The sequence below is a fragment of the Gavia stellata genome, chromosome 14, assembly GCF_030936135.1.
Source record: "Gavia stellata isolate bGavSte3 chromosome 14, bGavSte3.hap2, whole genome shotgun sequence".
Classification (NCBI taxonomy): Eukaryota; Metazoa; Chordata; class Aves; order Gaviiformes; family Gaviidae; genus Gavia; species Gavia stellata.
Genome location: NC_082607.1, coordinates 8,783,210 through 8,810,964, shown reverse-complemented (window position 1 = coordinate 8,810,964; position 27,755 = coordinate 8,783,210). Strand labels below are relative to the sequence as shown.

General features: G+C 49.3%; 1 protein-coding gene across 4 annotated transcripts in view; it reads left to right on the top strand.

Moving 5' to 3' along the window:
- Positions 1-6,403: 6,403 nt before the first annotated feature.
- FHL1 (four and a half LIM domains 1) overlaps positions 6,404-27,755 on the top strand; it is a 31,427-nt gene continuing 10,075 nt past the window's right edge. For 3 of the 4 annotated variants that reach the window (XM_009814307.2, XM_009814299.2, XM_059824287.1), the window contains exon 1: positions 25,663-25,684. In XM_009814307.2, the coding sequence (XP_009812609.1) occupies positions 25,663-25,684 (22 nt within the window). Of the gene's footprint in view, positions 6,564-25,662; positions 25,685-27,755 lie in introns of those variants that run through there. The other variant, XM_059824288.1, reaches the window with a different exon arrangement.

The following is a 27,755-nucleotide window of genomic DNA, read 5'->3' as shown; positions in this document are numbered from 1 at the left end:
CACATACCATCACAAATCCCTTTGCTCTGTTAAAAGTAAAACCTTATATTCTATTGCTAGCGCTTTACCTTATTGCTATTAGAATCCTTTGTTTGTTAAATCTCTCTGGATATGTATCCACCCAGTAACTGATAATTGATAAAGACCAAGCTGACCAAAAGATAAAGAGAACCAACCCTCATCTCAAATTTTATCTGATTTGCTTACGCAAACACTCAAATATTTGATGGATTTGTGTTACTGTTGAATGGCTGGCCAAGGTGTTTGCTGGAAGGGCCAAAGTCTGGAAACACTTAAGCAAATTGTGACCCAGCAGTTGTTGAAGTCAATGGAAACTTACTTGACTTCAGCAGATGGTGGCTGAAAAATTTTAGTCATAGCAGTAATTCTGCAGGAGAAAAGTTATTTGTTTGCCCAGACTATTCCCCATGCTTCTGTTTGTGGGCTCTGCGCAGGATTAGACAGGGTTTACACAAACCATGGGACCAGACGAGGCGGGGATATGGGGATGTACAGGCAGACGTGTGCATGCTCGCAGGGCTACCATGTCCCATGGGTGTGTGCCCAGGTGGAGCGATGCCCGTGGCCACAAGCTGCCTGCAGCTCCCACATCCCTGCCTGTGATCCAGCAGGCAGCGGAAACGACACCGGGACCCAGCACATGAATGTGGACGGAAATGCTGAGGTTCAAATGACCGTGGAGCAGAAAACCTCAAGCTCTACCCTTGGCAGAAAACCTGGCGTGTTTGAATAGCCCCCTGCGGGCTGCAGATAAATAGCTGCGACCGCTGCCAACATTCCTTGAAAACGTATATTGTTGCTGGAAAGACGGTTGGAAACCTTCGTTTCTGTTGCCTTTTCAACATGTAGTCTTGCTGGGGCCGGAGAGTCAACAGATGGGTGCATTTTTGCGGGGCCCTGGTACATCATCTTTTATAAATGGGAGCCACCTTTGTAATTTTCCATGCACGAGAGGAGCAGCTTGTACTGGGAGAAGCATTTTGGTCTCTGCCAAAGGACGCCAAGTGGGCTGACACGGCTGCTCCTCTTAATCTGACAGCTGAGCCATCCCTGCAGTTGCTTTTTAAAGGTGGGAACAATCTCTAGCTAGATCCCCTCTCAACGTGCAGATTCTGGTGTCACTCAGGAAAATCTGAGTAGTGGTGCTGCCTTGAATAACGCACTGACTGTGATTACTCACAGGATTATTTGACAGTGGTCTTTCAGCAGGTGATTGTCCAGTTTTTGAGTATCTCTTTTGATCTGTTGATCCAGGTTTGCTGATGGTATTGTAGGGCTACGCTGCAGACATATTTTGACACTAAATGGTGGAAAGCCAAGTAGTTTTATGCACGTCACCCAATAAACCCACAACGCTTTTTTTGTTTCTTACTGTTTTGCCCACTAAATTCAGAACTTCCTACTTTGTCCTTTGCTGGTTTGCATAACTGCTGATGAAGATGAATCCATTGATGCCCCTCAGCAGCAATTTAACCCGTCACTCCCATGCATGTATATGATTGCCAAACCACACTGATAGGAAGAATTACGGCGGATGCAAAGACAGAGAGCTGACTGATGCTTGTTTTTTGCAGAGGTGCACTTGGCAGCCTGGCTGCTCTCCTCCAAGGATCGCAGCACCCCTGCGGTACTCATCCAACATGTTGCAATGCTCTCTTTTGCATCAACTTGGAAAGCAACATGTTATGTGTTTAAATTCTGTGGAAAAAGGCTTTACATCACTGATGTTTTAACCACACCGTTATAAAAACCCCTGTAGCCCCACCCTTACTTACTCCCCGAGAGGAATGACTCTGAAACATTTCAGCTTTTCCATTACTTCGCCTGCCTGGAGACTTTTTGCTAACGGCCTGTGAGGTAATTAGGGTCGCAGGTGAGCCCCAGTTGCCTGCAGGGCACCAGTTCAATTTGGCCACAAGTTATCCCCCATGGCAACGAAATGGTGGGATGGTTCAGAGGGTTGGAGACTGCTGTATCTCTTGTTTTTCTTTTTCCCCCCCCCCCCCTCCTTTTCTCTTGGATCTCTTGAAACACCTCACTGCAGGGCATTGTGTCTCCTTCTGTGCATCTGGGGCTAAAAACAGCCTTTGGAGAAGTTAGAGGACAGCTTGAGCCATCACCGGGGCCTTGAGGCATCAGCTTTCCAAGACGACTCTTCTCCTTTCAGCTTTTCATCCAGGAGCCCTGCGTGGGTCACTGGTGCTTCATACACCAGTGGGAAAACAACCCACCCAAAGCAGGACATGACTCTGGCTTCCACATGGAGTCATGGACAGTCAAATAGACAGTGCAGAAGTAGCATGGGAGCACCCAGCATGTGTGGCTGCCTCCGCCGGGAAGGTTTCCCACTCTCAGAGGCTGGTGGGAGGAGGTGGTTGTGTTTATACAGACAAAGTCTGTCAACTAGGCAAATAATGGAGCAATGACCCCGGGGAGCCAGTGTGGATGGGGAGGTGAGAGGGTTTGTGATGGTGTCTGGTCCCCAAAACAGCTGCATCCCTCAGGCTGCAATGCTAGAAGGAAAAAAGAGCCCTTCCTGACTCTTTTGGACAAAGGGACAAAGTTGCTTGTCAGAAAGGAGGTCCATCTGGAGAGGGTTAACGAGGGGGAGAGGTAATGGCCCTCACCTGGAGCTGAGGAGGGAGTGGGGGCAGCTGAGGGGAAGGGATGAGAGGGGAAGGGCGGAGGTATCAGCCCTGTGTGCTGGGAGAAGGGGGCAGGAGGGCTCTGCAGGGTTTGCGTGGGGACGTCATCCTTGTTGGCACGGAGAGCTGCTGTGGTGTCCCACAGAGGACGGGTGAGTAGAGCAGCCCTGTCCCCTCACGTGGGGTGGTTGATACCGCTGTTGTCCCTGGCCTGGGGACAGCATGTGTGGGGTACATCACAGAATCACTAAGGTTGGAAAAGACCTGTAAGATCATTAGGTCCAACCAACAACCACCACCATGCCCACTAAACCATGTCGCACAATGCCTCTTTTTGTTGTTAATGTATTTATAGAAGCATTTTCTGTTGTCCCTTACAACTGTTATCATCCCCAGTTGCAGCCTGGCATGTGGAAATCAGGACAGCCAAATTCACCCAAGCGGCATGGGAACGTCATTCTGCATGGATTCACCCCCAAATGCACATTGCTTCCTTCCACAGAGCATCAACTTGGAAAAATGGGCCTCATTGTGTGGAAGACTTTCCCCTGCTCTGTGGCTGCAGAGTGATTTAGTAAAAACAGCGTGGTGACCCAAAGGATAATGCAAAGCACATCTCTTTCTTCACCGGTGTGGACAAGCCCATGCTCTCAGGTGAGCCCTTTGCTTTGGGGTAGGATCCTGCCTTGCAGGGTTTCCTGCAGAGCTCTTGGCTGCAGAGCAGCCTCCCTGCACGTCTCTCCACCATTTCCAAATAAAGTCTCCTAGCAGTTAGATTTGAGTGAGTAATTGAACCGACTCGGTTTTAAGTGCTTCTGCTCATAGTTCATTTTGTTTGGGTAACTAGTCAAGGATATATTGGAGCATTGGAGTCCTTTTTAAAGTTTTTTTTTTTTTTAATTGATTGTGTTTGCCAAAAGTCAATGCTCGCGGTAACTGATTATATTCCTTAGCAAGCAATGGTGATAGCATGGGGTTGACTCAGAGTTGTCTCAATCATTTGAAATGAGTTGTGTCATTCTTGCTGTTTATTCTTGTTTAATCCAATGCTTTGGCAGAGTTTTTTATAGCGCTGTATTGTATCTGTAATATGGCAATGCCTGAGTGCCTTTTCCTTGACTCTCATTGCATGCTGTCCTTGCTCTCTGAATCATCTTCTGTTCTTTTCCAAACAGAATAAAGCTGCTGTTGTGATATGCTTGAGGTTAGGAGTGCTTAAATTCTTCTCTGTCAGGTATATTGGTCATTTTAAGTCTGCAGATTTAAGGTCTGATCCTGCAAACACTCACTCGCTGTCAGAGGCAGCAATTTGAAGGTGGAATAGAGCAGTTGCTCTGGGCCACATGCCCTTGCAGACCTTTATTCTGCTGCTTTTTTTTCTGGATGTGACATTGTGGCTGTAGGGCTGGCCAGGGAAGCCAAAGGGGATCTGGAGGATGCAGCAAGCGTAGGATCAGGCCTTAAGCTGTAAACCAACAAGAGCAATGAGTTACTCGAGTAACAACTTGCTCTGCTGTAATCAGTAGGAGGCACTTTAAATAGATCAATTAGTTATTTAGCTGCTACTCTATTAGGCCAACAGACATACTGCCTTAGAGTTGTTTTTGATGGTAGCTGGTGTTTGGGATTTGGCAGTGAAATCTCTAGTTTGTGTTGTATGTGGAAGGCATCTAGTATTTTAAAGAAGAGACAGAGGATCCTGATAGCAGCCTGATGATGTTCCCTGCAGATATGGGATGCTTGTTATGCTGCTGGTGGTCTGCAGGTACCTGTTGTCAGGCTTGTTCGCTTACTAGCACACTTGTGCTTCTTCAGGATGCGTAATGTGGTTGTGATCTTCCAAGATGCCTCTGCAAAGGTGCAGGGTCAGTCCCCAACTACTCCTTTGGTGGCAGGGGCAATGCCCGGTCTCTGGTGAAAGGGCATTAACTAAGCTCCACCGGTACAGGTGCTCCTGGAGCAGAGCCCTTGCTATTCTTGTGTCCTCCTACTTCTGATTACGGCCAGAAGCAGGAAGGGTCCTTCCTCTGAAGGAAGAAACCTTGCAGAAGGTAGCTGCAGGGTAACTTGTCCTTGGTGACATCTTCCTACAGCTGTGCTACACCTGGTTTGTCTTTATACCCCTGCACTCTGCAACTCCGGTTTCCCCTGGAGCTCTTGGCTTGATTTATCTAATTGGGAATGTTCTGTCTGAATGTCCCATCCTTGAGGGGTCTTAGTCTCTGCGATTTCTCATGAGTGCCAGAGCTCTGCAGCTGCAGTCATGTAAGCAGCATCATACTTCAGGGGCAGGGGGCTTTTATTAATGTTCTTGTTGGTGTGATGGTTGGTTACAGACAGCCACTAGAGAAAAGCTCTTGCTGATGGTAAATAAGTTCTATGCTTGTTGGGGGAGCTGTTGGAAAAAAGAGCTAGAAATGGGTGTTTAGATTCCTTTGAAAATCAAATGTAAACTTCAGCCCGTAATGATAAATAATGTTGGTGTTTCACATCTCTGTTTTATGGATGCCTGAAGTTGCTCTTGGCAAGCGGTGACAGTCTGAGCCTTGAACCTCAGGGCAGCCCAGTGTTCTCGTCCCTGCTAGGAACGTTGTTAATATGGATGATGCGGTGTAGAAGAATCTGTGGGACTTACCTGTTGAAATACACAGAAATACAAATGCTTTTGTAAAGAGAGTGTGTTTGCTCTTACACAATGTTTGTTTTGTTTTACTAAATAAACAGAAATTCCTTGGCCCAAGTATAATGATCTGCTTTCCAGGGATACCAGCGGCGTATCCAGCATACCCACCAGGATGCCCAGCTTCTCCTGCCATTAGTCAGAAGCTCTGTGGCTCTCCAAGGCAGCACAAAAGCCTATTTGTAGTGCAAGAGCTCCAACCCAAGCACCTCCCATTAAAAATCAAACTAACTTACTTGCTGGACCACATATCCCATAACAGAAGCATGGAAGAAAGCAGAGCAAACTTGGAAGACACAAGAGCAGGAAAAAAAAGGGATAGAGAAAGGAGGGGAGAAAAGAAAACAGACGTGAATGTTGTCAAATTTGTCTGGTGTGGTGCAGCACAAACAGGCAGATTTGTTTAAAAACAGGAATGACTTGCCACCTGATAGTACTTTTTCTCATGTCTGCCTTGAAGAAAATACTCCTCTTCTGGCATCATTTTTGCTGTGCTCTCTTCAGCTGGGTTCCTTCCCTCCCTGCAGGCTGCTGACCTGAAACACATCCCTTCTGTTTGTTTTCTGTCCTGGAAACTCTGTCTATGAACCTGAAGGTGACACATATTGTAACAGAGCTGCCAGGAAAAGCTTTAGCTTTGAGAGAGGGTGGCTTGGACAGGATGGGAGGCTGGCGACAAATCTGCCCACCAACAAAGTTTTTGTGCCGCATTTTTCCTGGTGTGAAAGAGTCTGGGAGCGTGACTCCTAGCACTTTGGGGGTAGCAGGGCTTTGCTCAGCCTGGTGAGTCCCACAGGTCCCAGTAACGGTGCTTTGCTGTTGTGGGGAAGCAGGGGAAGGGCTCTGCTGGCAAAGTGCCGTCGCTGGTTGGGTTTTTCCCCCATGGACCGTGCAGAGGCCCTGGGAGGAGCAGGCTGTTCCCCCCCCCTCCAGCTGCTCCCTAGACAGGAACAGTGCTATTGGCTGGACTAACTTTTTTTTTTTTGCAACGCGCCTCCCTGCTATAAGTGGCAAAGCAGCCACTGTCCCGCCAGCTGGACACCCCAGCCCAGCCGCCTTGCCTCCACGAGGCCGGAGGCACAGCCCTGGACCGAAGCGCTCCCACATCCGTCCCACTGCCGAGGAGCTGTGCACAGCCACACGCAGAGTTCAGTCCATCCCTTCCCTCCTCCGAGCAGCAGCCGCCTCGCAGCAGCTCCCAGGCTCTCCGGCAGCCAGTAAGCACATGAGTCTGTCTCTCCCTCTTGAGCATCATCTCGCTGAGCAGGGCAGGGAGCGTTTCAGCATCCCGTGCTTTGCAGATCTTGGGATTTCAGGGCTTGTGCTGGGTCTTTTCCCTGCCTTGTGACTGCGCTGCTGGGGAAGGGTTTGAGAGAGCAGGGCTGGGGGAAACGGGGAGTCTGGGGGTGTATAATGTACTTCTAAAACGCTCTTTCTAGCAAGCAGTTTCTTTATGGATCGCCGAGTTAACTTCAGAAACTGCCTCTGTTTTACAGGGTGTTTTGGGAGTGGAATTTATCTAAATTCTTACTTTTGATTTCTCTTGCATCCTTTTTTTTTTTTGATACACGTATTCCCTCCCGGAAGGTGTGGTGGCTTTGAAAGTACAGGCAGCCACTGGGGTATAAATATAGCTTTTCTCTTTGCTTCCCAGCCAAGTGCGTGTTTAGGGAGTGTTTGCAGTGGTACAGAGCTGTGTAAGAGCTGACAGCTGTGTGTTTTCCTAGGGAGGTGATCAGATGTGCCTGTTTAAAGCTTTTAATGACAGCTGGGGAGGGAATAGCTAGAGCAGTGGCTGTTTCATGGGCTCTCAGGTGATGTGATGCTCTCAGAAAGTGAGGACTGATACCGGCTGAAACATGGGAGCAGGCTGGCAGTAACAGAATTGGGGAATATGGAAATGTGAGCTTTTACCTAACAATGATCACATCTTCCTCTTTCTTTCTATATTATGGAATATCGGGCAGTGGCAGAGTTTCTGACGAGCCACACTTGCAGCTGTCCCCATGTGAATGCAAACACCTTTATCTTTATACAAATACTGCACCCCTATCTATCTAGATTTGTGGAATCACTTGCATGAGTGAAACTATTCACCGATATGTTTGCAAGATGGGTGTTTCTGTCATTAATCTTTTCTTTAGCAGCTAGGTAAAAGATAAGTTAATGCATGTGACTCTGGTCCAGTTGGTATTGTGTAAGCAGGAGCTAGTTTGTGGTTTAGAAATGGATGTGGCTGCTTTTTAAATCACTGAAATCTAGCACATGGAAGGGGGGAAAAATGATTAAAACAATCCACCTACAAATTAGTCTTTTACCTTGTTTTGAGAGGAAGAGTGTTTTTTTAAAAACAACAACAAAAAAACTTCCGAAAGGAAGCTGATTAAATTCTTAAGCCATGATGTGCAAAGCAAATAGCTGATTAAGCAACCAAATATGGCTTTAAAATTTAACTTTCATTTTTAATGATAAAAGCATCCACATACTTCACTTCAGTGGCAACACCTTCCTCTTTTCTTTGTGTCCATCCCACACCCCCCCCAGTACAGCAGTCTTGAATACAAACCAGTTCTTAATTTCTCCTTGAGAGCTCAGTATATAAAGATTCATTCTTGACTAATACCTGCTAGAAAAATGTGGGTTAGGTGTTTTGGAGCTAACACCACAACTGCAAAAACCCTCCTCAAGAGCTCAGTGCAACAGAAAGTTAATTGCTCAGATTTCGGATCGCAGCTCTGAGGAACCAGTTCAGGGCTGGGGTTTTACAGCTGGTTTCTGACTTGCACTGGTCTTGGGGAATTTTGGCTGGGGGAGGTCTGTAGGACTGGGCTCTTGAATTGTTTCTAACAGGAGAAGTTATTCCCTGCTGTGAACGATGGCTTGCCTCCACGTATGCTGGTATAATTCTCTGCCTGGATGTAAATAATGGCAACTGTTCAAAAGGAGGCAACATTTAGGGTACTCAAACACTTGAAAATAAACCCTCTCCAGCTCATCTTGGCTGGCCTTTATTTCGGAAGCAGCCTTTCCATCGAACTGTACCATGAATGGAAAATCCAGACATACGGTATGAAGCAGTTGGTGGGAGCCCTGTCAGGTTCCTGTTCATGTCCATGAACAGGGGAATGATGCTGTAGGATGCACTTTATCTCTGATCTAAGCCCATATCTCATGAATATGACTTACAGTCCACACCCATTGCACTAGCATATAACAAAAGCTTTAAGTAACTGCCTTCCTTGCCCCCAAGAAGAAACTTATTTCCTTTTGTGCAATACCTATGTGAAAAGAGGGTAGTTCTGTGTTATGGGATACCCCACAGACCTTTCTGTGCTATGTGCATGCTGGTGGAAACTTGTGCTCCTTTACTGTGGTTTGGGTGGCACAGCTGTCATCACCTTCCCATCTCCATCTTGGAGACACGTCCTTGCTGTCCGTACACACAGCTCCTCGCACTGGGTGGGAGCCGGGACATGGCTGAAACTTCCCGTGCTTCAGTGGAGACAACTAATGATGTGAGCCAGGAATAATATTGTCCTCTCAGCAGTAGCCTGTGTGAATTGCATCCTTTTAAGTTTATTCCCTGTCCAGCAGATGCACTGGTGGATTTAGGTGCCAATTCCTTAAAGAACCTTGGAAAATTCCTCTGGTCTTTGCTGATGAGACAATCCAGTCCAGCCTATGCTTAGCACTTTCCCTTTTTCTGGTGCTGCTTAGACCTGAAGTCCCAGCGGCGTTAAATGCAGCACGGTAAACCTCACCACCAGCAACGTGCAAAGTTTGCTCAGGCTTTGGGTATGCTCCTAAATCAGAGCAGCTTCCTGGAGAGCAATGGCCAAGTCCTGGCTGCTGATGCCAGGCTTCCTCTGGGGTCACACTGAGATGCAGGTGTCACAGGCAGATGTGCAGAGGGCTGAGCCACGCAACCGGTGTCAACCTCTCACCTTCGTGGTCCCCAGCCATCGTCACCTTGCGCTCTGCACGTAGGAGTGCAAAGGCGGCCAAGCTGAGATTTCAGATGCAATTCTGTTAACTTTAGCTCTGTGGAATCACTTTTCCTTGAAAAGGTCATGGAAATAATGTCTATACAATAGATCTTCCCAGACATGACCTATGATTTTGTAATAAAAAATGCATTGCGGGTCAAAATACTTCAGCTTGATTCATTGGGTTCTCTTTTTTCATTTCTCTATTATGGAAGATGTATACAGGGAGAGTAACAAAGCAGGTATGTCTGAGATTAGTCGTTTCACATCTGATTTTGGCAGACGGAGTGTGGGAGGAAGAAAGACACCTCATGTTTCATTTAGATACCCTGATTTGGAGAGGATTTTTAAGCAGATGGCTCTTGAGACACTAGGACTCTAAAGGATTAAATGCTATTTAGATAAACGCATGCTTCCACTTCTGCAGCATGGATTTAGAAGGACTATGCTATACATACTGGCTTCAGTTCTTTTATCCCTGGGTCCAGTAAAAACCCTGTTTGCAGCCACTTTGCTGGGTGTAGGAGTAAAGGCACTGGGGCTTCCCTGGGGTTCAGAGACAGGATATAGCCCAGCGTGTTTCGACTCCCTGACGTGCTCTGACTGGGGCTTTTTGTAGATGGGCAGCCCAGAGCCAGCTCTGGGGACGTCACCCCAGCTGGCTTCTGTGGGAGTGAGTCGGATTGGTCCGTGATGAGCGTTTCTCCCTGCTAACCCTCTGCCTGTGTCCAAAGGGAGCCTGCAGACTCAGCAAAAATACTCTGGAAACTTGGGCTCTGAAACGACGTGTAAATTGGTGGAATGAAGTCCCTTAAGGAAGGATTATGAGTTGCTTGGAGCAGGGAAGTAGTCCTGTGGTGTGGAGATGCAGTCCCAAGGTTGGGCTAAAATGAGGTCCATGTGCTGGGAGGGAGCCTGGGGGTGGGTGCTGCCGAGCCCCACCAAACAGGGTGCAAAGAGGGGAAGGGCGGCAGGAAAAGGGAGCCCTGTCCCAGCTTCTTACCCTCACTCCCAGGGCACGCAGGTGCTGTGCACACCACATGCTCACCCCTGTCAAGGCCTGTAGCCAGAAATCTCCTACCAGAGATTGACTCGTTTTGCTGCTCAAAGTATTTCCCGCAAAGGCTTTGCTCTGCTCCGAGCTGGTATGTGGAAAGCCACAAAAAAGCCTTCTTGGCGGGGCAGAGTTCGCCCTCCCTGCGTGTCCCCGTGGCACGTACTGAAGCAGGATTTGGCCCTTGATACTTTCAGAGTGATTCAGGCATGTGTGGTGCCAAGAATGCTGCCAGAACAAATTCCCGCTGTCAGAGCAAGCGAGCGCGGTGTTGTCTGAGGGGCGGACGGACAGATGGGTGGATGCTCTTGTGCTGCTTCTCCAGCTTTTTCACCTCCCTCTGAAGAGATGGCAAATAGGGTTTATGTCCTGTGGCAGGACAGGGCTAAAATGGCATTTAGGGCTTTGGAGCTGTTTGAAAGTAGGGCAAGGATTGCATTATAGCCATGCTGGAATGGGATAGGCAGGGTCCTGAGGAAGCAATCTTTCAAAAAAGGCTGAATTAAAGAGTGCCCTGGAAAAGGCTGGAGAGCCAGGACAGGGTTCCTGACAGTGATGGAGCTGCAGCCCAGGGTGGAAGGGCTGGTATTTTGCTCTGCGCCTGACTGGAAACTTTCAGGCAGAGTTACAATTTTGGTTTGGATGCTGTTACAGAATTGCGTTATTTTTGTAAATAGGAAATTCAAAACGTCTTGACTTCAGATTGGTGTTTTCAGAAGACCCACTCGTTCCACAGATGTGCTTGATCTTTTTTTGCTGCTTGAGGTGACCCTAGCGATTGATGTAATTTGGGATGCATCTCTTCCTCCTGCTCGGCAGAGGTGGCTGTTTGGCACGCAAGTAGGCAGTCAACAGCCGTTAACTGCGAGGGATTGAAAGTGGTGCGACACGGTTGCATTTGTGGTCTGTTGGGATCAAATGCAGAATACCAGTTGCCACCCAGACCTCTAATGAAGAACAGGAAAAAAATATTCCTGTGGGGAACAAGCACTTAGGGGCAGTTTTTCGGCTTCCTTGTTTTTAATACCTTTCCACCACTGGAGAAGGGAAACCCCAGCAGAGTGGAAAAGAGGAGACTAAAATCTGCCTTACAGAAGGCTGCCTGACAGGTATAGCTTCAGGTTTAATAATTTGGACCAAAATGTGTCAGAGCCAGTTTACTTGTTGAACTGCAAAGCTATAGTGAGATGAGTCTGTTCTGATGTCTCTACTGTCATGTAGATGGGGAGAAAGAACAGGAGAAATACAGAATCACAGAATCGCTATGGTTGGAAGAGACCTGTAATATCATCAAGTCCAACCATCAATCAACACCACCATGCCCATTAAACCATGTCCCACAATGTTCCTTGAACAAAACAAAAAACCTTAAAAAAACCCCAAAAAACCCAAAACCCAAACCAAAAACCTTTCCCTCCTGGAAAATCCTCCCACTTGTCTCCAAGACATCGAGACCTTCGTGCTTTATGATGCTTTGAGGTAGAGGGAGCTTCATCAAATAATGGCTGGCTCCAGTGGTGCCTATCTACTGAAATGATGAGTTTAAGAGACCACTGTTAACAAGCAATGGCATGTGGTAGGTATGCCAAGAGACTCCTGTTGGGAGACACTGTTGGTACAGAGATCTGTAATCCACCTATTTTACTTCAAGCTAACTTTAATGCTGAAGCAGCTGCCCCAGTATGTGAGGGTCCTCGCATTACACCAGTGTCTAAGCAGCAGAGGACTTAGAGCTTCTGGTAGAGCAAGAATTGCTCTCCACTGTTTTTTGCTTGGCCAGAGACAGCAAAAAATCCACTCAATCCTCCAAAACTCTGTCTTATGAATCAATGTGCTGGACATGCCTTTGCTAAGAAAAATAGAAGTGGTTCATCACACTAAACCCATGGCTGGTCCAGCCCACAGTGGTTGCTAGTTGGCTTTCCTGCAGGGATTTGGCTCCCAGCTCTTCCCCAATGTCTTCATTTGGGAATATTCAGTTTTCACGTGCTTCCAGTGGTCTCTGACCAAAGATCCCCTTAAGAGTAACTATGAAACCACCCTAAATATAGCTCCCCCATTGCTGATAAGATGCTGGGGTGGGACAAAATAATGTGCTTTCTTTTAAAGAAATGCCCCAAGTTGTGGGAACCATTCTGACTTGGCAGGCTACTTGCAAGGCATTTGCTATTTGTTTAACTTGGGACTGGCTGCCCCTGGCAGTTGTTCCCATCAGCCGCCTTTCTTATCTGTTCTCTTCTACAATAAACATTGGAGCAAAGGTTTGGAATTAGTTACTTCTGAGGCACTGCCTGCCTGCCTTTCCAGCTTCTGTCTTATCATCTCATTTTTGGACTCTCGAGCCTTTTCCACTTTGTTCTGTGCCTCTTGGTTTGCCTCTCTTCTCATTGAACTGACATAGCAAAGAGCTCTTTAAAATACCCCATAGGTGTGTCATTCCCAGGACTGCCTGCATCCAAGAAGATATGCCGCCCTGGGACAGCTGTGTGCACTCATGCTGCCACTGGGTACTACAGAAATTTTTCTAGCATGATTTACCTAATCCAGTGGACGGGCTGGATGAGTTGTTCTGGCTGATGTCTGTTCAGATGCACAGCCCGCGGAGGCAGTGTCAGGATACCGAAAGCATCCTGGGGGCCTGGCACCGCGTCCTGCTATTTAGTACAGCATTAACCGCAGGGCAGTTGGTGGTTCGAGGGAATGCAAACGCAGACAGCACCTCCAGACGCACAGGGCTGTGTGGTCCTCCTTCAGAAATCCGAGTATATTCCTACTGATCTGCTTCCACTTAAAAATTCCCTGATGATCTCTAAGCACTGTCTTGATGTGGTCTTGCTTCTGACAGTGCTGTAGGAGAGGCAGTAATGAGCGGTCCAGGGTGCAAGAATCTCTCTCTCTTGGGTCTCATCTCACTTTAAAAATACACAGAGCTCTATATTTCACTCAACACATGCAAATACTGTTTCCTATCTCCCCCTGCTCTGCCGACTGAAAGCCAGTCACGCTTCCCCTCCGGGACAGCCTGCCAGGTAAATGCCACTTGCTGTGTAACATATTTCAGTGCTGCCTCTGGAAAGAGCCCAGGAGGCAGCATCGGAGCGGGATGGGAGAGCAGCCCACGTTCACCCCGCAGCGGCACAAAGGCACTCAGTAGGGATTTGCTTTGCTGGATGCATGAGCGTGTCATCCACCTCCTGCCATAATCTTCCCTTCTCTCTTATACTGTTGTCACCATAATGATTTTTAGCTGAAGGTGGAACCTTTGACTCTGGATCCGTCTCTGTGGTGGGATGGGTTTCTTGCAGTGGGTAGGGGACACAACCTACCTGCTTTCATTTCAGAAGGCTGGACTGGGGGCTTAGCCACAGATTACATATCTTAACTAACATTTCAGCTTGCTGGATTGAGCTCGTCAAGGTAGAGTTTTTCTTTCTTGCAAAAACACATGCAGTAAAAAAAAACCCCAAACCCTCTGTTAAATGTAAGAGGTGATTTGGGCAACTTCTGAGCTGTATCTTGGCTCAGGTCCAGGTGTGACAGCAAAACAGACACCACTGATCTTTCAAGCACTCTGCATGTTGCAGATCAGAGCAGGCAAATACCCTGGGGTTAGTCCTGCTTCCCTGGCTTCTCAGTGCCCCTTGTGCTGATGCATGTGATGAACGGGAGGAAATTCCTGCCCAAGAGCATTAACAGGCAGCAAGTCCTATAACTGTCCTGTGTCCTCATAGTCCTGACATGTGAAATGAAGCTGATGATGGTTGGTGTTAGTGGATACGCTAGTGTCAGACGCTCCTGATACCTGTTTCGGGAAAAGAGTTCTTGATTTCTGGCTGGAGAGGCTGGCAAACGGCATCTCCCTGGTTACGCTGATGTGCTGGAGGAGGCTATAACACATCTGGTATCGGGGGTGGCAGGGGGCTGCCATGCAGGGTCACCTGCGGTGCGTGTGAGCAAAGGCCATGCCTCACACCTCCTTTTCGCCGTTATCGTGTCGCTGGGGTCAGGCCCAAAGTCAGCTTTCCCTCTGACCTCCGGTGCCAACGCAGCCCATCTCCATAGCAATGGCTGTAAACACCGTCCTCCGCGCGCTCGTACCCCAGGCTGCGCTGGTGCTATGTGGCGAAGCTCTCTGTGTACTTCGCTAGACACTGAAACAAACAACCAATAAATCTGTTATAAACGAATGAGTAATTTGTTTTGGTTACCAGGGAGATTGCCAAGTGCAAATTCAACCTGAAATAGCGATGAGCTCATCCTCTGAGCAACGGCGGTGCCTGAGCTGGAGCAGCCGGATGGAAAGGGAGCCAACACCAGTAACGCTGTCTGCTCCACCGACGTTTGGATGCTGTGTGAGCTGTTTTGCCAGAGAGCTTTTGCCTTGCAAATGAGATCGAGTAAGGGATGGTGTGTGAGGCTGGTTGCTGAGCGCAGGCTTTTACAATTCCTGGAAGCGTGGCGGTGATGTTCCCGATTGGGCTGGAGAGCTCCGGGGGTGGGTTAAGGTGCTGCAGAGGTGGTCTCCTCTGCCGTCTCCCGTATCTTGGAAACCCCTCCCTGTGCAAGGATTGTGGGGAAAACCAAGATGATTGACTTATAGATAAGGGCTAGTTTTAAACAGCTAGTTGGAGAGGTGTGATTCTGTGACCAAGTCTAACCTTGCTCAACACTGGCATAAAGCAGGCAAGGCTTGCTACTGGGCTTGCTCTAGCACAACTGAGAAGACAATTTGGCTCAAGAGGTGTAACTTTATCAAAGGGACAGTAGAGTCCTTGCTATTGCAGCAAAAGTCCTCAATGATTTGGAAACCTCGCCCTTTACCCATTGTCCTGCAGCATTCCCAGCGGGACACGGGTGCTTGTGGGCTCTCATGCAATGCGGCTGCACAAGCTGGTTTTAAAAGAAAGCAAGCCACTGTTTCACATCTGCTTTAGCTTTTTGACAGTTTTCTCTGGCACTTGTGTGCAATTAGTGCTGCTTTTTTGTCACATGGAGCCGATCCTCTAATAGTTTGATTTGGACAGTGGTTTGACAGCTAGCAGCAATTGTATTGAGAAGGGCTGTTTCGCTTTGCAGACCGTGTTACTCGTTGTCCCTGAATTTATTGTCTCACTGCTACTTGAAAAAGAAAACAAAATCATTTTTTGGGCCTGGATCCAGCCACAGAGCAGAGGATGGCTTAATCAAACGCATAAGTGGTTGTACCAACTCCAGTTGGTTTATTTCTGTGTTTAAAATGAAGCACTCTTCTAAGTATTGTATTTTTCTTATTTCAGGGTTTGTGTTTGATAAATGTAACAGCCCATAGACTTTGCCTATTGCTCCAGGAGTGAGCACTGATAGAAATGCTGTAACGTTCAGTGCTGCTATGAGAGCCTCAGTGGGAGCATGGAAGAGGAAAGATGACCTTCTCTTGCCTCTGAGCACCCCGGCCCATCCCTGTGGAGGTGGGGGATGAAGGTATTTGCTGTTTCAGCAAATGGGAGGCAAATTAAATTTAGCAGCTTAAATAACCTTGCCTCCCCATACTGCTTTGGGCTGAACTGTCTCTTGCCAAGTATTAGTCTACTGATCTTAGTATTTCCAAAGACACAAAAACAACTGAAATTTTGCTAGGTTACATAAAAACTAGAGTGGGAGGGTGTTGTAGGGATGAGAATTCCCCTGCCCCCCACCTCCAAAACAGCTCCATCCTGCAGATGAGGACGCTCATCTGCAAACCAGGGCTGGGCTCCTGCCCATGGGCTGAGAGCTGTTCTGGGCTGGGTCTCTATGGTTTTGGCTGAAATTGAATCCTAACTCTGATGGAAGATTTAAAGATATTTTTTTCGGGGTTTTTTTTGTTGGTTTGGGTTTTTTTAATAAAATGAAAATCAATGTTTTCTAACCGACCCCGTGGAGAATGCTTTTTAGTGTAGACCTTGCCCAGCTCTGATCTGACATGATTTCCAGGGAGACCCGGGATCCTTATCACTTTATGAGAAATGAGATTTACATTGCTGTATCAGACAGGCACTTTGAAAATATTATCCCTGACTCCAGAGAAAAGGCTCATACATTTTAATGCCATTATTAGAAATTGAATTGACAACACTTATCCTCAGTGGAAATTGCTGTGCAGCTCGGGGGAACAAATATGCAGAAAGCACTGGTGGAGACTTCAGAGAGCTCTCGTCACCCTGAGATGTGTGTGCTTTTGGTGCAGTGTTTCTGCTGAATGAAAAGAACAAGGTTTGATATACGCCAGAGAATGGGGAAAGCACAAGCGTGTGGGCCCACAGCATGGGGTGAGACAGCAGTGGGGCTCAAAGCATCAAAACAGCTTCTGGACTGAAAGGCAGCGTGCACCCAGGCCTTGCACGGTGGTGGGGAAACGTGGGCTGCTATGGTCTTGCGTGTTCCAGAGTGTTGTGGAGATGTTGCACACAGGTGCTTTATTTGTTGTCTTAATAAGTGTAGAGAAATCGAGCTGGATGAGTGGTGGCGTAAGAGTGAAGAGCTGTTGAGGTGCTGAGATTGGTGAAAGATGCCCTTGGGAGGAGAAGCAGCAAGGAACTACAACAAAAAAACCCCAAATCAGGTTCCTTTTAAATTAAATTCTTTTTTTTTTGTGGTAAATGAACTTGAAAGAACCATCCGATCTCTGCTCCTCTCGGGGCACTTGGCCTCCGAGGAGGACTTCACATTTGGCTGCACAGCATCGAGGCTCTGGAGTTGCTGAGGTGGGAGTCCCTCGCTCCTGAGTGTGGAGGGAAGAAGAGGGACATGACTGGCAAAATACTCCTTTATGAGGGCTCCAGCATCTTCTGGAAGTCTGGCTGACTTCTCTGGTTTTGCCTGAGTCCTTAGTCTCTTGGAGGTCAGTTTGGGAAAGAGCAGTCAAGGCAAGTTCAGTAGGATCAGTGCAAATGGTTTCCTGGTCTGGCAAGGGCTCCAACTTCCCTGCAAAAGCAAAGGGGCAAAGAGCCTGGCTGAGCAGGGTGATGTGTGGTCATTAAATGAACAGGGCTTTAACGAGAGACTTGATGGGCTGATCTGCAAAATGTTAACGTGAATGGTGGCTGAAGTCAACTCTGGCCACAAACTAAGCCTGGGCAAAGGGGAAAGTTAAATGGTAACTGTTTCAGCAGAGGTAATGTGTGGTAACGCAGGACCAGAGCAAGGTGTCTGAGAAGGCTGCACCATAGCTCCATCTTAGAAGTGAGCGGGTGCTTGTGGGCCTCCTCAGCCCCCTCTGGTGGGTGTCTTCTCCTTGGCTCGTCCTGGAGCACGTCCCCAGACAGTCCTGGAGCACGTCCCCTGGCACGGACAGCGAGTGCCCCTGTGATGTGGTGCCAAAAAAGCAGTTGTGAATTTGAAGGCACTCCAAGGTGAAGGGTTTTCAGTTCTCCTGCCCTTGCTGCTGTTGGTGCAATGTGGCCTAGCTTGGCTGAGCCTCCGTTGTATCAGGGAGTGAGGAACTTGACCCCTTCCTCCATTTTAAAGCACAGTTATCTGAAGTTGGAAATGAAATCAAACCCTCCCAAAGCAGAGATTTCTGGGAATAACTTTAGTGACTAATCCAACCCCATAGGCCTCACTGGAGGGGACTTTGCAGCTTTGTTTTTCCTTGTAAAGAATGCCCAGCATATGTCCTGACAATTAGTCAGAGTGCCCAAAAATACCCGTCAGCCCTGCAAGCTGATCTCCTTCAGCTTTTGGAGCCGAGACAGACACAGGGTTATGCGCTGTGGGGCTTTGGGAAAGGTTATTTTTAAAATGGCCATGTAACGAGGGTGATTTGGTCCTTTCAGCCACCAGTGCTGTCTAACAACTGAAGGTGTAGATAGCCAAAAGCTAATCTTGCTCGAGGCGACTGTCCCGCGCCCGGGGTAATGGGCTGGTTGTCCTGCTAAACCCATATGCCAGGGCTGGCTCCTGTCAGCTCTAAATCAGCGCTCAGGGCATGGTCCTGGGGCCTGTGCCAAGTTCAGGCAGTGCTTTGATGGTGTGCTGGATGCCAGGGAGTCTTCCAAACTGGCATGCCAATGCTCGGAAGGGCATGTCCTTCTCATTGAAGCGGTGGCCTGTCTTCACCCTTAGCCAGGCAGTGTACTCCTGCCCAGCCCTTTTCTGTGAAGCCTTTGCTTTACCCACCTCTGACCACCTGAGCTGAAGTTTTCTATTCTCAGCGTCTCCCATGTGCTGAATTTCTGGAGGGTGTTTTGCCAGAATCGCAGTCCATCCACAAACAGCCCTTTCTTTTCCTCTCCTGAAAATAAAGCTCTTTAAGGGGAAACACCAAGGCTCCTTGGTCTTGCAGGGCACCGCTTGTGTGGGATTTTGGCTTGGTCCACTGTGCTGTGGGGGCAGAGGAAGGAGGTCTGCAGAACCATCTGCCCAGCAGCTTCCCAGGAACATGGCGTTTTGCTAGAAAACATCACACCGAGAACATTCCCAGCCTTTGGAGGAAGAGCTCGGGCATAGCCTGCAGCACCCACCTTGAAAGTCCTTCTTGCTTTCGGGTCCTGCTGAATGAACGCAGGATGATGGCAGGGCTACTGGAAACCCGTGTGGGGGATGCTGGAGAGCACATGTGTTGTAGCTGATGTCTGGGTAGCTGCTAATTTCTGACTCGTAGTGGGTAGATTTCCAGGGAAGGTGAACGGCCCAGCTTTCAAGCAGTGATGCAAACTAATAGTTGAACTTCCTTCTGTGCTCGCCACTGCGAGCTGTTTAACTTCACTGGGGGAGAGCATCGCTCAGCCAGCTGCCATGCCTGTGAGAAGTAACTGAAAGCAATTAGGAGCGCAGAGAGCGTAATGGAGGTTGTGAAATATTCTTTCGGTGATGGCTCACTAACAGCTTGGTGAAGCCCCGACATGAGCATTTATTGTGTGGGTATGGTAGGATTACATTGCTGTGAGTGTTCCTCAGACCTCATCTTTCCTGGAAAAGACTGCCATGCTGCCTGGCTGGGATCAGTGTGGTATTTATTTGACAGGGACTTAAGTTACTTTTCTCAGCTCTGAAGCCAGGGCTAAGCCATGGGAAGAAAACTGTGACTAGCAAATCTTCACCTCATGTTTGACTCCACTGGTCATTCCTCCTCCACATGACCGCATCTAAATTTGAAGACAGACCGACCCTTGCAGTTGGCCAAGATCGCCCTAAGGAGCTCCACTGTCCTAAGCTTTGGGGTAATACCTTGGGGAATAACGGCGTTGTGGTGCAGCTTGCTTGGCCCGAGGGAGGGCTCCTCAAAGGTGGAAGTGCTGTCGGTCGCTGAGAGGCATCACGCCCCTGCCACCGCCGAGGGCCCAGCGCTGCGTAGCTGCAGCCGAAGCTCTGGGCGTTGCGGTGAGCAGAAACCCCAGAGCTTCTCACAGGAGCTTTGAATGCCGGGGCCTGGCCAGTGTGAGTGAGAGCGTGGCACCGCTGGGGCCCCGCGATGCTGACCTGGAGACCTTCCCCGTGTGAGCAGACATGCAGTTCCCCCGTGCCTGCTGGCTCGCCTTCCCTGGTAAACGCTGCACGCCTTATTCCTGCACCCTCGGCTGCTTTTGTGTTAAATGAACTCGCAAGAACCAGCTGATTTCTGCTCCTCTCAGGGCAGATGACCTCTGAGGAGGACTTCACATTTGGCTGCAGTGCATTGAGGCTGCTTTGCTCAAATAGGGCACTGCTGGGTGGATCTGTGCACGACGCAGCCATAATGCTGCTGGGAAGGACGAGGTGCATGCTGTGTTTGAGGCTTTTTAGCCCAGTTATGGGCTTGATGCTCTTACAAGGCATCTGAATCAGACCAATCTTGGCAGTGTATGTGGATCTTTCTCCCAAGAGGAGCAAAGGAAGTCTTTGTGTCTCCTTAGGGTTGGCTGATGTCCAGGCGCATTCAGACCTGTTGTTTTGACCTTGCAGTTCATGCAAGGGGGTTGCGGGCAGCCTGCCGAGCCTCCCAATCTGCTGCCTGCACACTCACAGCTCACCTCTGCAGACTGAGTCGAGGCCAAAGGACATGGGAGACAGAGCTGGAAAGAGAAACATGGCCCAGGTTTAACCTAGTTCGTTAAAGACTAATACACTTGTCTTTCTAAGAGATCTAAAGAAAAGATCTTCAGCCTTTTGGGACTGTCCCTTTTCGAGCTTGTACTGAAGGTCTAAATCTAACTGTAGGGACCACAGCAGGCACTCAGCATCCTTGCTGCTGGAAGATATCTTCTTGGCATCTTATCTGTAAAACAGCAAAAAGCCCCAGGGAGGAGGGAGCAGGGATAGGAGGAAATGGACTTTCTTGTGCGGTTGATTCGAAGCCAGCCCTGTGCAGCACCTAATACTGCTGCAGTCTCTTCTCACCCCAGTCCTCTCTGGAGCCTGTGTGTCCTGGGGCTGCTGCCATGGGTCTGTATGGTGCCTGCGCCCCACCATGCCCTGACACAGCCGGGAGGGGGGACAGGAGCTAAACAAAGCTTTGGGTCTACAAAGCAGCTCTTGATTTACGCGCAGATGCTCCCCCCAAGCCGTGGTGTCACTTGGCTTTCAGCAGCAGCCAGAGGTCTGCCATGTCAGCAACAGGTGACGGGACGAAGGGCCAGTCGGGAGCGTGTGTGGAGGGGAGCCGCAGAGCAGATGGCAGCAGGGAAATAAATTTGGAGCTGCCACGGGAATAGTCCTGGAAACAGTCCAGCCTATGGATGGAGGCAGATGGGAAAAACCCGGTTTATATCTCTTCCCAGTTTTGCTGTTTTTCATATGCTTTATTTCCAGCTCCGTTATCTCTGGGCCATTCTTTCCTGTCTGTTACTACACCCTTATCCTTACTTTTTTCTCTCTCCTTATCCTGCCTTCTTTTCCCCCTTTTGTTTCTACTCACACTATATCTGAGTTCATGAAGGGTTACCCAGCTTGTGCCCGCTTCCTTACAAATCTATTCCCAGTTCCTCTATCCCTACCTCCACAGCTGATCCTAAAAGCTTCCCTTGGCACTGAAAGGCTCGGCACACAGACCTGACCCAGCTGTGGGCTGGAGTTCAGCATGGAAAAAAGGAAAACACCCTGGGAGCCTTTGCCATGTGCTGCCTATTTCCTTCTCCACCGCCCCTCTGAGCTGGTTGCCTGAGAGCACGGGGCTTGTCTGATGGCTGGAATGTTCATCCCCTCTGTCGCTGCAGTGATGTCCTTGCTGGTTTTGCTCTGGATGTGGGTACACCCTGTGTGAACCAGGGTGTCTCTGTCTTGTGTTCAAGTGAGTGCCTGCAGGATGCTTCAGGGGTGTGGAGGCAGATCCTTGTGTGCAGAACGGGGGAACTGAGCCAGGTTTGAGTCTTCTGAAGCGTTTTTGCGATACTTCAAAGAGAAACCGTCTGGTTTTGAACTGAACTGCCTGTTTGAAAGATCTAGGTGGAAACTCCCCGTTTTGGTTCAGGTGTGATCGTGGGTGGCACGCAGGGTCCCTGGCTGGGGGGGAGCAGGGGCCGTCCCCTGGCAGCCCTCTCTGGACGGTCTGCAAGCACTGCTCCGCAGTGCCCTTCGCCAGTGCTGGGAGCAGGAATCACAAGGGATACTGAGTGCTTGGAGAGCTGGATCAGCCCCAGCTCTCAGCCCTGGATCCCAAACCTGCCCGGCGTTTCTGTGGCAGTGGGGCTGCTGCTTCCTCCATCCCGCTGACAGACCAGCTGCAAGTGCCAAGACAGGCTCTTTCTTGTGTCCTCTCTCCTCTTAAGCCCAATTCCTTTATTGGTTGGCTTCCTGCAAACTCTGTCTTTTTATATATATACACACATATTTAAAAAAAAAAAGTTTTAAAAAAATTACGTTGTTTAGTTTCTGCCTCAGAAGAGCCAAGGGAAGTTTAACTGGGGTCTGCAATAGGTTAGGCAGAAGGAGTGCTCTCTGCTGTGGGAGAACACACATTACATGCAACCTAAGATAGATTTAAAATAAAAAAACCCCACCCAAATCTGCTGTGCTGTTACTTGAAAAGAAGGAAGTGTTTGTGCAAATGGTGGATGGGAGCAAACCTGGATGTGGAGTGCTAACCCCCATGCTGCCTGGCGCAACCCTGGCCGATGGGACTGTGCTGGTCCTGTGCTATCACAGCAGCAGCCGGAGAGAGAGCACGGAGTGAGCCCAGCGCCCGCCTGCACGACAGGACGGGTAGGGAGCAATATGGGGCTCACATTTTATGGGGAGCCCAAGGAATAGCTAGTGCGCTTTTCTATGCAGGTTTACTGTGCATTGCTAAGCAGTGAGTATGGAAGCAGAAGGTACAGCGTTACCCTAAGAGATGGACAGACAGGTGCTCCCCTCCTGCTTGTATTTACTGCTCCCTGCTTCTTTCTTTGATGATGGTGACTAATAGTTCATCAATGCCTGGGTTATACCAGCTCTATTTAGGACTTTCTGCCTGTTGAGTGACAGCAGGATGTGTGAGCAAGCTGAGACGCCCAGATCTTTTCTGGCAAGATTGTTAGGGCAAGAAAATACTCTGGAAACCACAATGTGAATCATTTGTCTATCCGAGCGGATGACACTATGCCCCAGCCATGCCACTTTGCAGTCAGACCTGTGCGGTGGGGTCAGTGTGTCCAGACCAGCTCTCTGGGGTCCTGAAAACCTACAGGACACGTTTAATGTTAAAAACACGAAAACCCAAGCCTACATGCCCTGCTCTGCACTCGCTGACATGTTTATAGTGCTGTCTCCTCTGGGACCTGCGGGCGCGTGGTGCCTGGCTAGCAGAGAAGGGCTCAGACAGGGCTGGCATGCCTTCTTTCTGCGGCACCCTCTCCTTCCGGGGGATTTCTGCTCCCTGCTGTGTTTCACAGGGTAACAATGTCCCTCCTCGGCACTTGTGCTATACCTTGCACCACCAGTGTGTTTAATCACACCTGGAGGGAGCTGGGATTGTGGGGATGAAGAGGGGCTTGGGAAAGAGATGGGAATTACCCAAGGTCATGTGGCTAAACCCAGCCAAGAAATCAAGAGCAGCCCTGTCCTCTCAGCAAGGGTTGTTCCCCAGCCCATCCCTGCTGTGCTGGCCTGGGGAGCCACAAATTCAAAGAAAATGGCCTTTTTATTACAGGCTGCTCTGGGGAATCACCAGAGGCTTTGCAGAGTGAGTTGTGCCATGAAATGCTGCTCTGGGGAGTTTTGTGGTGAAGCTTCACGGGCATCAGCAGGGATGTGGGTCTTCCTCCTGTATTTGGCCAAGCTTTCCTTGTCCCACCTCCTCCAGCCCGTGCCTGTTGTCATGCTGCAAAAACACATGCATTTGTGCACGTGAAATATTTTGATGGCCAAGTGTCTGTCCCTACTCTCCGCATGCCTCTGCAATGCTGGCAAACCGCTGCTGAATTGCAGCCGCCTCTGGGGTGGGATGTGGCAGCTGCTGACATTGCACAGCAATGCTATTCCACCTTTTAGGACGGGGAGCAAAGGATACTGTTTCTAATTGAAATATGATGGTATTCTGGGGGAAATAGGAAATGACTGCCGGGCGGGAGGGTGCCAGCGCTTTGTGTAGGGAACTAGAAAGGAATGAGAATGGTTAATGGTGCAAAGTCTACGTGCATTGCCAAAAATGAACTCATGTCTGTAAATATTACACTGCGCGCAGCAAGATTAGCACAGGAAAATACCAGTTGTTAGGGTTCCTGTTACCATCTGAATTATGCAAACAATTTGCTTGAGTTTATAGATGAGCTGGGGCAGAATAACGTTGGGTTTTTCCTAGCCAAAGTGTTTCAGTGTGCTAGTATTTTAGCGTGTTTCCCAGCCTCAATCTGCTACACAAGTCGATCCATGCTGTGCTCTTTTGGGAAGGCGTGCTGTCAAGCATGGCCTTTTCCAGGCTGTGTTGGAAACTTGGAGGTGTTGGGATGCTGTTGAGATGCTGACCTTGCACATGTGCTACCTGGGAGCCCTAAGAGGGGTGCGAAGGCCCAGGGTGTCACCGAGCCCAGTGTTGGGGCTGGAGGCTGTGCGTGCTGTGCCATGTATGTACGGTCGAGGAGCTCTCGGGACCTCTGGAAGTGGGAAGCGGAGATGTTCCCGGTTCCTGGCTGTAGCAGGGCCACTTGGGCTGAAGATGCCGATTGCTGTTCAGAGGCCTGACACCACCACGATGGGCTCTGTGGAAGGAATGATAAACATTGGCTCTTCCCAGTGGCTGTCAGGGAGGTTAACTGACTTTCCCACGGCCGTGCAGTGAGTCAGTGTCGAGGCAGGATTAGCAGCTGGGCGTCCCTGGCCCCCGGCCCTGAGCGTGCACCGCCGCCAATTGCATAACCTGGAGCGAGCGCATGGCCGTGGAGCTGCCACAGTCTGCGCGTCCCCGTGGGAGCGAGCCCTGAACCAGAGATCCCTCCGCTCCCTGTCATGACGGGGTGGAAGTAGGTTGGTTGGAGCCACGGAGCAGGGGTCTTCCAGGGAGCTTTGTGGACATCTGAGTAAAGAGATCAGAGACACGAGCCAGTGCCCTCTATAAGCCACGTGCTGGGAATGAGCCCAGCCATACTGCTAGATGCTAGAGAAGCCCCATAATCAGGAAACCTGGCTTTCTAAGTGCTGCTGTTCAGGGATTTGCTCACTTTGAACAGTTAATGCCCTGAGCATCCTCAGGGTAAAAGCTGGAGGACGACCAGGTACAGTAGTTTTACTGGCAATAAAACTTCAGCGTGACCCTCATGTTGAAGGCAAGTCTCACCCACCCACGAATGTATCTCCTGGTACTTCTGTGGGCTGCCAGCTGGGTCCCCAGGGGTACAACCCACGTCCTTTCTGGGCCCTGCAGGGAGAGGGGAGAGCCCTTTGCTAGTTCCTGGGACCGCAGCCCCTCCGGCCCCCATGGGGCTGTGATCCACCTCTTCCCTTCAGCAACGGCAGCGCAGAATTAACGTCGTGTCTGTAATTTAGCTCAGGACTGTTACGAGACGCAATCTAGCTCTAAAGCCAAGGCCAAATAGTACTAGCATGGGGTCAAGTTCCTGAGGCACACTCTGCCTTTGGGACTAATTTGGGTGCTGAGTAGCTGGGCAGGTATTTACATGTTGCCTACAGAGACCTAGAGGTCTCTGGATCCTATTCTTCTCCCTCAGATCACCTAAAATGGTAAGAATTTTCAAGGGGGATTAAGGTTGTGATCTCTGGGGAGGGGAGTGGACATCTGGTAGGAGTCCCGTCCATATTAATAGCGTCCGTTTAAATGTATGTTATCAAACGGGGCAGCTCCTAATCAGCCAGGAGACTGTGAACTCTGTTACCTGAGGGGCTGCTGGTGACTTTGGGCTGCTAATCATGGCTTTCCACAGACACACAGGTAAAGTGGATGTCCTGCCGGCTGTTGTGGGAGAAGCCCTGTGTGTGCATCATCTGGTAAATGGGGAGGAAGGTTTTGCTAACAGGTTCCTGCACCAGCAAAATAACTTTTTTGAATACAGTCTTAAGCCTCAGCAATCTGCAGCTCTAACTAATGATGGCAAATGGGCTTATAACCAGTGTGGGGGACTGGCGCTGGGAGCGTGGTGGTGGCCTCATCTGTTTTGTAAAATGCATTGGATGGTAAGTGCTTTTGTATCTGGTACTGTGGGAAGGCTGGAGCTCAGCTGTTATTTGAGGAAGACTAGGTGAAAACAGGGGATGAAGCTCCTCCTTGCAGCAAGCTTGCTATGGCAGTTATTGCAGTGAGCAGGGGAAACCCATAGCAGCGGGGAGTGTGCAGAAGCCCAGCGTGTAAACCCAGACGGTTTGCTCTGCTCTGGTGGGAAGTTTGTGGTTACTCCCTCTTCTCTGTGTTTGTCTTGTAGATCAAATGGGTTGACCCTAACCAGTTAGCTTTTCCTTCCCATTAACACTGACAGGAATCTTGAGAGCATGTTTTGCACATCCCCCATGGCACACAGATGCGTTGTCTTCCCATCCGTGACTAAACTCCTCCAGCCCTCCAGTTACAGACAATTGAAAGCTCTTCGGGATTTTTAAAAGCTTATCCTATTCTTAGAAGCTAACCATGTTTGTGTGTGTCCAGCATGCGTTTACAGCCCTACATCACAACGTACAATGGCAGTGCCATTGCATCTCTTGACGAGACGTAGCCCAAGGGGTGGACATGCCTGGGCAGAGGGTGTCAAGTTTGGGGCGCAGCTCCTGCGGGCATCAAACCGAGCTGCCGCACACCAGGAGCCTGGGGATAGTGGTGCTCATGAGACTTGGTTGGGAACATAGAGCCTCTTCAAAACTGGGGAGGAAAGTCACAGCGTGCTGTCCAACTTCACGCTCAGCCTCCCAGGGCAAGGCATGACCACGAGGCTTCTTGCATGGCATGTAACTACTTAGGATTTGTGTGTGTGATGCAGATATACGTTATGCAAGGTACCTTTCTGAGTAAAATCTGACTTATGTGGTATCATTTTAAAACATTTCAACAGTATTTAAAAAGAGCAATCCATTAAATTAAAATGTAAGACGACATTTATTTTTTAACTTTGACCCATGAGACTGACCAATGCTGTACCATCCTTTCATTATACTCCCAGCTGTATCTTTCTTTTCTTTCTCATCTTCCTCAGGGAGGTGTTCTCTGGGGCAAGGACCCACAGATTTGATGTTGTGCTGTAATACAAAATGCTAAAGTGTCTTCCGAGCAGATGCTGCGGTTGGAGTGCTGTCACCAACAAGTTATAGCGCAGCGTCCGCTCCCGCACGCTGCAGGGAGCCCCACTCTCTGGGGCAGCTGCAGTGGGGTACTGTAGTGCCTGCCCTGGGGGGTGAATTCAGTGCAGCAGGAGAAAGGCTCACGTTTGGCTCCTGAAGGCACCTGGGCATGAGAAGGGCCTCCGGCTACTGAGGTGGGGGCAGATCCCTGCAGAGCTGGGAGCATAACTGAGGAATCTCAAAGGTCAAAGCTTAAGGCAGCCCCAGAGTGAGTTAGCTACTGAACAGGCCTCTGGTGCTTTGGCTGATTTGAAAAGTTTGAACTTCGCTGCTTAAACTCTGCCTAAGTGCTCAGACCTACTCTAGGCAGTGGTGCTTTGCACACTCGGAGCCTTATTAGCCTTAGCTGTGCTCTGTATTAAGTGCAAAAGGAAGCCCTGGGGGAAGTGTTTGCGGGGCTGGAGCAGTGTGTTTTCTAACAGCACGTCCCTACTTCCCTGGGGAACTGCGAAGATTTAATAACGATTGCGATGTGCTCAGACACAGTGGCAATAGGGCCGTAGGGAATGTTTTTGGCAACCGCCTGAGGAACTTGGAGCTGTTCTTGTTCTAAATAAAGAAGCTTCCATTTTATCAACAGACTAATTTTTGAGTTATAGAGTATGAGACTCGCACGTGCCCCAGCCTGGCAATGGGAGAGCACAGCTCTCCACTCGTTACTGCCAGCTCTCCCAGCC